The following is a 13,087-nucleotide window of genomic DNA, read 5'->3' on the forward strand; positions in this document are numbered from 1 at the left end:
TCTCCTCTGCATACATTTCACTGATGCTAAGAATGTCATCATTAGGGAGTGTCAGCTCTTCGTTCATCTCTGTGTGCAATCATATCAGTGTTGTCAGCTTCAGGGCTCAACTTCTGCCATCACACATTTCGGAAGCTGGCTTCATCTCCCCTCTCACATTTGTGCTCTCTGGGTTTGTTTGTCTCCTCTTTCTCTTCTTTGTGCCTTTTTGATTTGGCATAAAGAGGATGATGTGTTCATAGCGAAGCTGCCTACCTTTGAGAAGCGGTGTGAAACGCCAGCAGGTACAGTTGAAGTTCATACAAGAGGACTCTCCTCTGTGTTTAACTCAAACTAACACCAGTCTGCCGGATGGGATGGATTGGACAACTGGATCTCTTGCTTTGCAGTGATTTCATTTCTCTGTCTTGTTTCCTCTCCGTGTTCGCCTTCTTTCACGTCTGTCTTACTGTCAGCAGCATCGACTCCTAACATTGTAAAGATTTAATTGTTTTTAATTGTTTTTTTGATTATTTGAAGAAACAGTTCACCCTGTTCCTTTACTATGCTGTCTTTTAAACTAAAACAGTGTAAACTAAAAGCAGCAGTAGCACGATCTACTCTTACAACTTGATTTCTGTTTGAAAAGTAACAGAATGTACTGATTTGCAACGAATGAATGACTGACTACATGAAATGCAATAATACAGATACTGTATATTATGTAATGCATCTTTGCACGATGAAACCTTCCTGATTCTGACGTGAGCTCCGGACCCCGCTGTTTTAAATCTGCAGCTGCATCAACAGACCTCAAACTCTGTGCCTTTCTCGTTCTCAGGGACGTCTCGCGGTCCCAGCCCTGTGACCCTGGCATCCCAAGATGCTTTGCCCATTGCCGTGGCCTTCACAGAGTCGGTTAATGCTTACTTCAAAGGAGCTGATCCCACTAAGTGAGTCTCACATGACCTTACCGCTCAAAGGCCCCGACATGGACCTGCACGCATACACATTTTTGTCCACATTTGAACCTCGGCCACAACACGTATGACATTATGAGCTGTCACACAACGCGCTGCTGTGCTCGTCTCAAGCCCGATGTGCGTTACGCTCGGTAGACCTTTTTTTTTTTTTTGCAGAGTGGATCTCCGTCTCGCTCCGCATGTGTGGAATGTTTTGCGTTAGTCTGACACCATTCTTTCATAGTGGATAACCTACATGGGGCAGATTATAGTCCGGGGCAGAGAAAACATACAGCCTTTTATTGGTTAACTGCTGCTAAATTGCTGCTGTGCAAAAGGCTTATTTTTGCAGGGATTAGCAAATGGAACATTTCATAAGCAATGCAGGTTGAGACCCGCTGTGGGCCGTGACCACCGCCGCGCAGGCAGACCGCAACTGGAGGAAGACTCATCTCGCCCCAGAGTTTGTCAGAAATGTATATGAGACTATGGAAGCACACAGACGTGTACATATAGTAGGGCTGCGACTAATGATTATTTTCACAATTAACTGTTTAATCTATAGAATGTGAAAAAGTGATGTATTCAATTTCTGCTTTTGTCCAAACAATGTAGCGAAACCCAAAGACTCTTCATTTACTGATATAAATGGCAAAGAAAAGCCGCAAATCCGTATATTTATCCTTATTTTTTCTTGAACAACGACTGAAGGGAGAAATTGATTGGCAAAATAGACATTCATTATATTTTTCTATCAATCAATCGGTGCAGCTGTAATGTTAAGAAAAGCGCAAATGGAGATGTCTTACACCTGCGACTTAAAGCCATGTGTCTACTCTACTCGCTTCGAATTTAAAAGTGTTTTACCCTTTAATATTTATAAAAGATATTCTATAAGACACAAAAAAACACATTTTGACACTATCAGCTTTTACCAGTAACACATACACACTCCAGCGCGAGGTTAAACACTTCTTCTTCGAAACTGTCCAACAGTGATCTTGATATTTCACAAAAGAGATGTTACGAGTGCAGGAATGATCTTATTCTATCTCCCTTTACCAGACATGTCAGAGGTAAGAAGCTGAAGTCATATCTTTAAGAAAACTGTCAAAATTCTCTGGTTCCAGCTTCTGAAATGTGAATATTTTCAGTTTTCTTTGCTCTTCTATGACAGTAAATGGAACACATTTGAGTTTAGGACAGAACAAAGACATTTGAGGGCGTCATCTTTGGCTTTGGGAAACACTGATCGACGTTTTTCATAACAAATAAAAGGAAAAAATAATCAGCAAATGCTACCTATGACGTCACTCATTCGTCTGGCTGCCTTCCCCAGGTGCATTGTGAAGATCACGGGAGACATGACCTTGTCGTTCCCCACGGGCATCATCAAGGTGTTCACCAACAACCCCTCCCCGGCCGTGCTCACCTTCAAACTGAAGAACACCAGCAGGTTGGAGCAGATCCTGCCCAACCAACAGCTACTATACAGGTGAGACGTCGCCCCGTAAACAGCTTGAACACTTCGCATCGCAAGTGGAGTTGAGATTTGCAGAGCTGACGAGTCGATAACCTGTCGCGGTCGCGGTTAAGTGGGATTCGGACCCGATGATGCGAGCGAGGACCGAGGAAATGTAGTCTGCGTCAGTGAGAGGAAATTCAATTAGTAATCTGACATAAACCTATCATTAGGCTGTCGGGGAAGTATTTTCCACCAGACTTTAACAGCCAGCTTTTCTCAACAGCCCGTGTCTCTTCTGAAACACTTTACGCCCCTAAAATAGCAAAGAACAGCAAACTCCGTATAACAGCTGCCTCGTTTAACGGCCCTGTCACCTCTTTAGTCAGATGTGCTGAATGCATATTTAGATGTGTTGGTTCTATTTTAAAATCTCGATGAGGCCCGTTTGTATCCCGTCCCAAAAAGTCAAGATAAAAATAACATCTCTGCCTGTTTTTAACGCGTCTTTTATGCTCTGTTTTGTCTCATATCCATGAAGACCACTTGGCTGTACTAATTGAATCAAATGGAATTCATGATTTAGTAGCTGGTTGGCTATAACAGGGTCATTCTTTCCAAGCTATTGGAGCTTCACACACAAAGCCAAGAAGAGCAATGAATAATTGAGCCTCTGATTATTCCTTGTGTGTGAATGTGTGTGTGTGTGGGTGTGTGTGTCTTTCCTGACTGTTTTGTCTTTTATCCAGTGATCCTTCCCAAAGTGACTCTAATACCAAGGACTTCTGGTTCAACATGCAAGCACTGACGTCCTACCTCAGAAAAGCCTCAGATCAGAATCCATCAGCTTCCTACTATAACGTGGACATCCTAAAATACCAGGTCAGTCAGCCAAAGTCGAGCCGCGAACCTTATCCAGATAAAATAACTGTAGTTGGAAGAATGCATTTCCCAAAGTGCTTCACCCGCCAGACGAGTCTGAGAATGAAGCAAAAACTGTACATGAGTGTCGGTGAGTGAGCGGTGTGGAAATACAAGCAGAATGGGTTTTTTTTTAACTTTTTATAGCCATGTTCCGAAGATAAAGAGAAATGATCTCGCAGCCTAAACAATCTCAGTGATGATAAAAAAAAAAGAAATGCAATTCTGAAAATATTCCGAAAGTTTTCACACAGCCTCCACGATCTTTCTGCACCAGTCAACTTTGCACCCATCTGGTTTGAACCCTTCACAGCGACATATTGTAGGCTTAGTCCTCATGTCACACAAACACACAGGTGAAATGAAACACATCTCGAGATAACATCGTCTTTAAAACAAACCCTAATAAAGCTTGTTTTATAGCTTCGAACTGGTTTATTGACACGATGAAATGAGTTTATATTGTGTGTCCTCCTGCATAAAGACTGTCTTGTGAAGGCTTTAAACAGAAAATCCAACTTGTCAGCACCATACGTGTACAGGTTAAAAGCGCTAACCCAGTAAAACCTGCCAGTCAGAGGACACCATTTTGAAGAATTGTTACTATAAAACCTCTTCCCCATCTTTAATGTTTATCTCTACTGAGCTGTAATGTGTAAGGGACTGATTTGTTATTTGTTTTGTGTGGTTTTTTTTTTTTTTTTAAATATCGTCTCATCACGTTTCCCTAGAGGGTCTTATTGTAAACATGTTTTCTGTAATACTGGTGAAATTAGGATTCATGTTTACTCAACTCAACTTTATTTATTTAGCACTTTACACAGAACGCAGTTGAACCCAAGAACTTCTCCAGCAGCAGAGGGAAATTAGAATAAAAGAAGGAAACAAACACAACGGAGGAAAAATAAATCAGGGTGATGATTTCGACTCCGAAGGCTCAGTGCCGTGTTTGTTTTTATAATTAATTTTATTTGCATTGTTGTCCTTTTAAAACATGGAACTGGCTTCTAGTGTTGAAATGTGGAAGGCCTTAAATCTTCCAGGGGCTCCAGTGGTTTCAAAAAGAAGTCAGATTGCATTTAAGCTTATGAGAAAACAGCTCTACTTCTCGCTTGATTTAGTACCTCAGTGAACAGTTTCCTAATGAGTTTACAGTCTTGATCTCTAGTTTCTAGTCTTCTTCAACACAGCATGATGTTCATTTTGTAAATTAGGTTCCCATTTAAAGTAAAAGACACGATAAAGCAGGGTAGGCTTAAGGGCGTGGCTACCTTGTGGTTGACAGATTGCTACCATGCCAATCAGATTATCCTCTCCAGCTCCACCCTCTCATCCAAATATGGTCACTTCTTTCTCCAGAAAATCAAGATGGCCAAGGTCTTAATTGCAAACTCAAGATCTGGGATATAAAAAAGGAGTCACTGATTTATTTATGTATATATTGATCCATAATTTCTCATTTTATTTATGAGACATATGGCTGTCGTGCTGGAGGAGTTTAGGGTTAAATATTTTGTTAAAGATTTCTTCAGCTGGTTTGGCCACACTGTCATCAAGCATCAAGCTTTGGCCCTCCAGTCTGCACACAACCTCACAAACCACTAAAGGCTGTCCTGCCACCCCATAATCAGAATTTTTTTTTTGGGAGTTCTCCTGACAAATAAAGTTTTAGTTTACATGTGGCGGATCGGGACATGTAGGTATTTATTGAAATATAAGCTCACCGAGGGGTAAAACAAACAGTCCGTGAATTCAGATCAACAAACAAGAGTTTTGTTGATGGAAGAAAAGTCAGTTTTTGTTTTGGCTTCTGTCTTTAAACTTTCCAGGAAGCTCTGGAGGAACTTGAGTGTTTTGTTTTTAAGTTGCTTTTTGCACTTTCAGCAAACCAACTAAACATGTTTGTGGCAAAACTATGTTGAAAATTGAGAGTCAGACTGTCTTTTACTTCTAACGTGGTCTCATAGGGACACTGGGAACATCACTCTGATAGCTCCAACTCAAAGCAGCTTTATTTATATTTAAAGTCTGACTTCAAACTCTGTGCACTGCGTTCAGGTGCTGTCTGATGGGATCCATTCCACTCCTCTCAACCTGACCGTTTACTGGAAGTGCACACCGAGCACATCAGACCTGCGGGTAGACTACCGATACAACCCGGAGTCCATGGCCGCCCCTGGTCTGCTCACCAATGTGCAGATCTTAGTGCCTGTTGATGGAGGAGTCACCGGCATGCAGTCTATTCCCAACTCCATCTGGTAAGATGTGGCGCTTCTTACATCAGCAGGAGGATAAAAAGAAGTGTGACATGCTCGAAATATTCTCTCTAATCTCAGTTGAACTAACATTATCAACAGAGCGTAAATAAATAACCCTAACCCTGGAGTCAGAGTCCTGTTCAGGCGCTGGTAAATCACCTCTGTGCTTTATCACTTGTCGTCAAACTTGTGCTCCCGTCCTGCAGCGGGAGGTTCCTGAGCCCGGTTCTGTTACCTGTGGTGCCAACACAAACACTCTCAATGCATCTAACTATTAGCCCAGGCGGACTCAGTCAGCTGATAGGGCCACTACCTGTACGGCTAAGTGAGTTAATTAGCTAACAGCAGTAGCTGCAGCAAGAAGTATAGCGAGCAGCGGTTAGCCACTACTCCGGTGATATGCTATATGCTTTGTTCCGAGCGACCTTCAACAGGTGGCTAACTCTTACATATTGCATCTTTTTATACAAAAACAGCTTAAGATGTTATTTCTTTCTCTCATTTTAGGAATTCAGAGCAAAGTAAATGTCTGTGGAAGCTGAGCGACATCTCAGAAAAGTCTGAAAATGAAGGTAAATCATCTTTTTTCTTCTTTTGAGACAGCTTGTTGGAAATCTTACTCATAAAGAATGAAGATTTGGATCAATTGCTGGCAGCAAGTGAAGGCCTTTGTTTGTGTTTTACTCAAGGCGCCGGGTCCCTGAGGGCCAAGTTTGAGCTATCGAACGGACCCTCGAACCCCTCCACCCTGGCCGTGCAGTTTATGAGCGACGGGAGCACCCTGTCAGGAGTGGACATGGAGCTGCTGGGGAGTGGGTACAGACTTTCTCTCAACAAGAAGAGATTTGCCACAGGTAGGCAGGTACATCCAAACGTAACTGATACTGGTATAATAAATGCATCAGCAACTCAAACTGCACTTCTTTTTCCTTTAGGACGTTACATGGCAGACTGCTGAGGTGAGCCACCACTCTGGTTCTGAAAAAAAAACACAAAACAAAAACACAAAGGTTGGCAACTTTGCGAGGCGTCCTGGACCTCTGGATCCATCTGAGCACAGTCAGGCTTCTGCCCAGGAGGCGAGAATCTCACTACAATAAAACAGCACTGAGTATTGAACACTGTTGAAAGAAAAGAAAAAAATAAATAAATAAAAAGAAAAAGAAGATGAGCTTTCAGGAAATGTGTAGATATGAAGTTTAATAATGCTTTCTGATCAATTCACTTTTGTATAGTCAGAAACAATTTATGGATTTTATATAAATCTATATTGTATTTGAAAAATCATGAGAAAAAAAAATGAAAAAAAAAAGTGCACTAACAATCTTTCAGATGCTCTTTCTCCTCTTATATTCATTTTCTCAAGAGCCGAACGAGGAATATAAAAGAAAAAATCAAAAGGTTTCTCCCTCTGAACTGTAAATATTAACACTGAATATTCTGCTCTGACTCAACTCTCGAATCAGTTTCGTTTGCTGATTTCTTTTTTTTTTTCCTTTCTTCCTCCTCTTCACCATTTGTCTTTTTTGATCATGTGCAATGAAGCAATGAAGGTAGAATCTGTCTCGGACAGTACTCACGAACCTGTGGCACAAGCTTGACCTTTAAAATAACATTAAACAACAAGTGCTTTCAAACAAATGCAAAAAAAAAACAAAAAAACAGATACTGACCTCAGTGCCTCTTATTCTGTGGGTTTAAGGTGTAATAGGCAACACACGTGCATCAACGTTTTTAACCTGAATTTGGTTCTCCTGATTTAAGCTACGTTTTTTTTTAACAATCAATTTTTTAGAATTGAACTTGTAAATTTTCCCCTTTTCAGTCACGGCTCGTCTTTTTTACACTTTTAAAGCTTTGATTTTTAGTCTTCATTAAAAAAAAAAAAAAAAAAAGAAAATTCAACACTCTTGACTGTAAAACATTGTGTCAAATGTTTAGATGCTTTCAGAAAAAATCAAGGGATGTGAACCCAAATTTAAGAAGCCTTTTTAAAAAAAAACAGTGTTTTTTTTAATCAAGCTTTTGTGCTCGCTCTATTAATGGAGAAATGTGCCTGATTGTTAACTTTTCTCTAATCTTTTTTTTTATATCTACTACAGCACAGTTAACGAGAATAGCACCAACAATGTGCCAGTTGTTTTTTTTTTTTTTTTACACCTTTATTTGGATGTCGAAGGGAAACTGTTTATACGACCCAACTGTCTTCCAGCAATGAATGAGTCATGTTTTGCCTTCGCTGATTGAGTTTGATCATCGAACTCTGTTATATCGCGCCTTTTCTTCTCTTCAGCGCTCGTCAGGTGACCTCCACCTCCCGCCGGCTCGCCTGTGTGAGTGAGCAGTAGCACAATGAGGCCAAATTAATGACGGACGTGCCTTATCACAACTACTCGACGCTGAGTAATCCAGTGTTGTAGACTGTGGTTTGATATTGTGACACAGTTCTGCCATTGCCCTGTGATAGCTTAGTGACCTGCCATGCCTCTTTCTCGCCCTTTGCATGCTGGGATACAGCCTCTTGGAACTATAAACAGCACAAGCTGGTTCAGAAAATGCATGTATGGATGAGAAAAAGCCCAAAATGCTCGTCCGAATTAATGTTGATAATGAATGTTTTTGCAAACCACAGATGTGCTGAAACTTTGTGTCGTTACGTCGCAACTTTACATTGATTCACAATGCTGTGCGCATCCTGTAGGCACGATAAAACCAGGTTGGGGTTTAAAATATCTGGTTTTGTTTCCACAAACACGACTGTAGATGTCGCAAAAACACCCATTTTTTCCCCCCACAAACTCAGCTGAAGATGACCCAACTTTGAGTCTAAAATATCCAGTTTTGTCGTCACAAAATCAGCAGAGGTGTCCCGAGATCTTGGTAAATCACCTGGTTTTGTTGCCACAAGCGCAGCTGCATATGACCTGACACCTTGTTGTAAATATCAGGTTTTTGTCGCGATAAACGGCTGGAAATTGTCCATCCCCTCCACCCCTCGATATATAAGCCGTGACATGCACAAACGTGAACGTATGGTTTGCAGAAACGTTAACCGCCAACATTTCATCATGGCGACTGGGGCGAAAAATGCCACGTTTGACTCTTGGTGCTTCATTCTCGTCTGATACTAATGAAGGCTGCTGCTGTAGAGGCTGTTGGATTTCCTTGACGGAGTATTTTTATGTTGTGTAGGACATTTTCCATCGACCTCAACCATGTTAATGGTCCTTAAGTTGTGTTGGTTTGTGACATGTCTGGGAGATGCGATTAGTCGCCTGGAAGCTGTGATTGAAAGTTGATGAAACCTTTCCGGGCAGGAGTTTTTCGTACACTGTGCATCACACGGCCAAATGACCTCTCAGATAAGATTTTTAGGAAATAACTTCTACTTCTACAAATTTTTTACAGTCCGCTGTGCTGTGAAACAGGGCTCATTGTAGTTTGTCATTTAAACTCATATCCATAGTTGATCTCTTGGGAACTAATCATTTATTTTGATTTTTATTCATCATATCTGACCAGGGTGATTACACGTGATAACCATGTTTTGTATGATTTTGTACAACACCTGGTTTAACTCAAGCCTTTTTAATGATCACTTAGAAGCAGACACCTTAAATAGATGATGGAAGTGTCCATTCGAATCTTTGTCTGTTTTTAAATTTTGTATCGCACTCTGAACTTGAATCAGCCAAATGTTTGGAGGTAGTTTAAATGAACATGTTTACACGAAATCCTAAAAAAAATTGTAGCAACAGACTTTTTTTTTTTTTACAGTGTTTAATTACATCAGTGGTTTTGATCAGATGAGTGGAAAGCAGTAAAAAAAAAAAACGAGTACACAGATTCTGTAATTGTATTCTGTATTAGCAAGCTGGTTCTTGCTGTCCCTTTAAAATCGTTCAAAAATAAACTCACAAGGCTTCTTTTTCAGTCACTTTCACATTCTGTCTTTCTGTCTTTATATGTTGTATTAAACAGAGTTTAAAGAGAGCAAAAAATTGTGTAAATGATTCTCATAAATTGTACATTTTTACCAATATCAGCCACTTTTTGTCTCTACTTTATGATTTCTCATTGTGCCTGTATTAAATGTGTAATATATGAATATATACAAATATATTAAAATGACTAAATGTGTTCTGTGTGATTCATTTACACCTTGTCATGACAGAAAAGTAAGAATGTCAATAATGATAGGGTTTGCTGTCGGGTTGGCAGTGTGATTTGGTCGGTCCAGACTGAAATGTCTCAATAACTGTTTGGTGGGTTGCTGTGACATTTTGTACAGACATTCATTGACGGGTCCCCAGAAATGGAGCCTGGTGATTGACTGACTTTTTCAGTTCTAGTATCTCTTAATTTATACAGTTAAATGTAGATGTATACAGTTATTTAGAGGCAGTTGTGTTGCTTTCACTGCAGTACAGTGTATCAGAAAGCAACAAAAATCATATTTGAATGACTCAACAGCAATATCCCTCTCAGATAAAAAAAAAATATGACCCCACACTCTAATCAACAAAGGTTATGTGAACACTTTCCAATCGCTTTTGCGTGCAGACACACGGGGGGATGTGCTTTCACAGAAAACTGTTTTTCAGTGGGAAGGTTGGACAATTGGAAGTCGCACTGAAATGACCTAAATTGTCTGGAAGCTGTGATTGAAAGTTGATGAAACCTTTCCGGGCAGGAGTTTTTCGTACGCTGTGCATCACGCGGCCAAATGACCTCTCAGATAAGATTTTTAGGAAATAACTTCTCAAGCGAGGCTTATATCTTACAGTCCGCTGTGCTGTGACACAGGGCTCATTGTAGTTTGTCATTTAAACTCATATCCATAGTTGATCTCTTGGGAACTAATCATTTATTTTGATTTTTATTCATCATATCTGACCAGGGTGATTACACGTGATTGTATGATTTTCTACAACACCTGGTTTAACTCAAGCCTTTTTAATGATCACTTAGAAGCAGACACCTTAAATAGATGATGGAAGTGTCCATTCGAATCTTTGTCTGTTTTAAAATTTTGTATCTCACTCTGAACTTGAATCAGCCAAATGTTTGGAGGTAGTTTAAATGAACATGTTTACTAAAAAAAAAATTGTAGCAACAAATAATGAAAGGGTTTGCTGTCGGGTTGGCAGTGTGATTTGGTTGGTCCAGACTGAAATGTCTCAATAACTGTTTGGCGGATTGCTGTGACATTTTGTACAGACATTCATTGACGGGTCCCCAGAAATGGAGCCTGGTGATTGACTGACTTTATATCTAGTGCATTTATTTTAATATCCAGCTTGATTAACATACAGTTCTTACTAACATTAACGTGTACCAGCCTTGTGGTGACCTTGCTTTTCATTTCACGCCACCATCAGATGAAAATTTCAATGTGGAATACTTTGATTTATAACTCAATACTCGCAAAAAACGTCAAAAGTCGATTGTCTTGTATTTAGTGCCACATGAGAAACAAAGACGGTGAATGTGGTAGACATACCTGCTACTAAACATCCTGCTAGCATTTTCGCTGTGTTGAAAATGTTAGCAGTGATGTCTGCAGTGAGGTCACTCAGTGGCTAAGTTGCATCGTGGGTAATGTAGGCACCAGGTTTTGAAATCAGTCCACTGGTCTAGCTTTGCACTCTTATAACACTGTTGGACTTTTTCAGGACAGTTTAGAAATTAATTATCAACATAGAGACATTTTTGTATTCTGCACCTGGTGCCTACATTACCCATAGTGCAGCGTTGTCACTGAATGACAGAGCAGTAGAGGCATTTTATCGGATTTCATGCAGCTCCTTCTGGAGCCACAAAAGGCTTTATACGACTTTTTTTTCATGTATGCAGTAGCACTCCCCAAGACATGTAGGCACACTTAAATGTGTGAAATTGGGGCAGTTACCCTTTAAGTCTAAGTCTTTAAATAAACACCAGAATAGATCAATAGATCAGTAGAGCAGTTTTGGAGACTGCTGGGGCATGTTTGAAGGTACTGGAGTTAAAGGTTTTTGATCATGGCCAGGCTGTTTATGCCATCTTTATTTTAAAAGTCTAAAAAAATGTCTGGAAAATAAGCAAATGTACTGATGCTTGAGCTTGAAAGATCAATCTGGAAACAGGAAAGCAGTTTTCCTGAAACATTAAGCAGCTGAACAGCTCTTACAGAGACCATAATGCCTTCTGAGTTGCTCCCCTGCACTGTCAGGTCATCATGGGACGCACCATACGTCTCTCAAAAGGGAAATACAACTTATTCTTTTGTTCTTTAACCCAGAAAGTTCCAGTATTTCTTAATTCAGACAGTTAAATGTAGGCCACTGTATGAGTTACAGATGAAATTGTGTTGCTTTCACTGCGGTACAGTGTATCAGAGAGCAGCAAAATGTTTGAATGACTTATGACTCAACGGCAATATCCGTCTCAGATAAAAAATTGTGACCTCACACTCTAATCATCAAAGGTTGCGTGAACACTTTCCAATCGCTTTTGTTGTGCAGACACATGGCATGTGCTTTCCTAGAAAACTGCTCAGTGAGAAGGTTGGACATTGAAAATCACACTGAAATGACCTAAATTGACATATACAGCAGTCGGGGACAGAGTTAAAAAAAAAACAAAAAAAAAGGGCGTCTCAAGCTGCACTGGCCTTTAAAGCCCCCTAAATCCCCTTAAAAAAATACAGATTTTACTGATGAAATGATGTAAACTGAAAAGTCAAAAGTTAAGCAGCCACAAGACAAAAAACAGGAAATCTATTGTCAGTTTTTTTTTTATTATTCCTATAATCCAAAAGCTTTGTATTAAACCCTCTAAGGACATCCAGGATGATACAGCATGAAAACAAAGCTCGGAGACACCACCATACATGTGTTACTAATGTAATGTTTGCACTGCGAGAGCCTCATGCAGTGCCTCGCTGAGGAGGATGTATGCATGACGGTGCGTGTACGCTCAGCACTACATCAACACCTTGTGCATATTTACACACTCAGTCATGCCTTGTGTCCCCTCCGCCCGAAGACCTCCTCCTCGCTGTTTGAATTACAAAGTCTGAGCTTCCTTTTTCGCGGCCACATGTGTGAGCCATCAGTGTTGACTCTACTTCCCCCCCGTCCGCCTCACTCAGACGGAGAGGAAGAGATCTTAGGGTCTCTGGTGTATGATGTTATTCTCTGAAAGGCCAAAGTGAGATATGTGAGCTGAAGTCACATCCAAAAAACTGCGTGGGTCCATATGTAGACCCGAGTGTGTGTGTGTGTGTGTGTGTGTGTGTGTGTGTGGCCAGGCATTTTATACATCTTGAGAGGATCAGGGAGTTTTGAGTGTGTGGTCCGTGCAGGTAGCAGACTAACAAAGAGGAACGTTATTGAGAGAGTGTAAAGGAATACTTATATATACATATTTACTTTCTTTCCAAGAGTTAGACAACAAGTTTAATACCATTCTCATATGTGTAGCATATGCTAAATAGGAAGCCAAATATAGAAAACCTAAAG

The 13,087-nt window shown here is 40.4% G+C and overlaps 1 protein-coding gene across 8 annotated transcripts in view; it reads left to right on the forward strand.

The window, feature by feature from the left end:
* Window positions 1–9,718, forward strand: part of fcho2 (FCH and mu domain containing endocytic adaptor 2) — a 50,307-nt gene extending 40,589 nt beyond the window's left edge. For 6 of the 8 annotated variants that reach the window (XM_030435546.1, XM_030435548.1, XM_030435547.1 and 3 more), the window contains 8 exons: window positions 225–284; window positions 821–932; window positions 2,281–2,436; window positions 3,153–3,285; window positions 5,383–5,582; window positions 6,090–6,154; window positions 6,272–6,436; window positions 6,518–9,718. In XM_030435546.1, the coding sequence (XP_030291406.1) occupies window positions 225–284; window positions 821–932; window positions 2,281–2,436; window positions 3,153–3,285; window positions 5,383–5,582; window positions 6,090–6,154; window positions 6,272–6,436; window positions 6,518–6,540 (914 nt within the window). In that variant the 3' untranslated portion in view covers window positions 6,541–9,718. The remainder of the gene's footprint in view (window positions 1–224; window positions 285–820; window positions 933–2,280; window positions 2,437–3,152; window positions 3,286–5,382; window positions 5,583–6,089; window positions 6,155–6,271; window positions 6,437–6,517) is intronic. The other 2 variants (XM_030435549.1, XM_030435554.1) reach the window with 1 other exon arrangement.
* The last annotated feature ends 3,369 nt before the right edge of the window (window positions 9,719–13,087 follow it).

This window comes from Sparus aurata, chromosome 12 (assembly GCF_900880675.1).
Source record: "Sparus aurata chromosome 12, fSpaAur1.1, whole genome shotgun sequence".
Taxonomy (NCBI): Eukaryota; Metazoa; Chordata; class Actinopteri; order Spariformes; family Sparidae; genus Sparus; species Sparus aurata.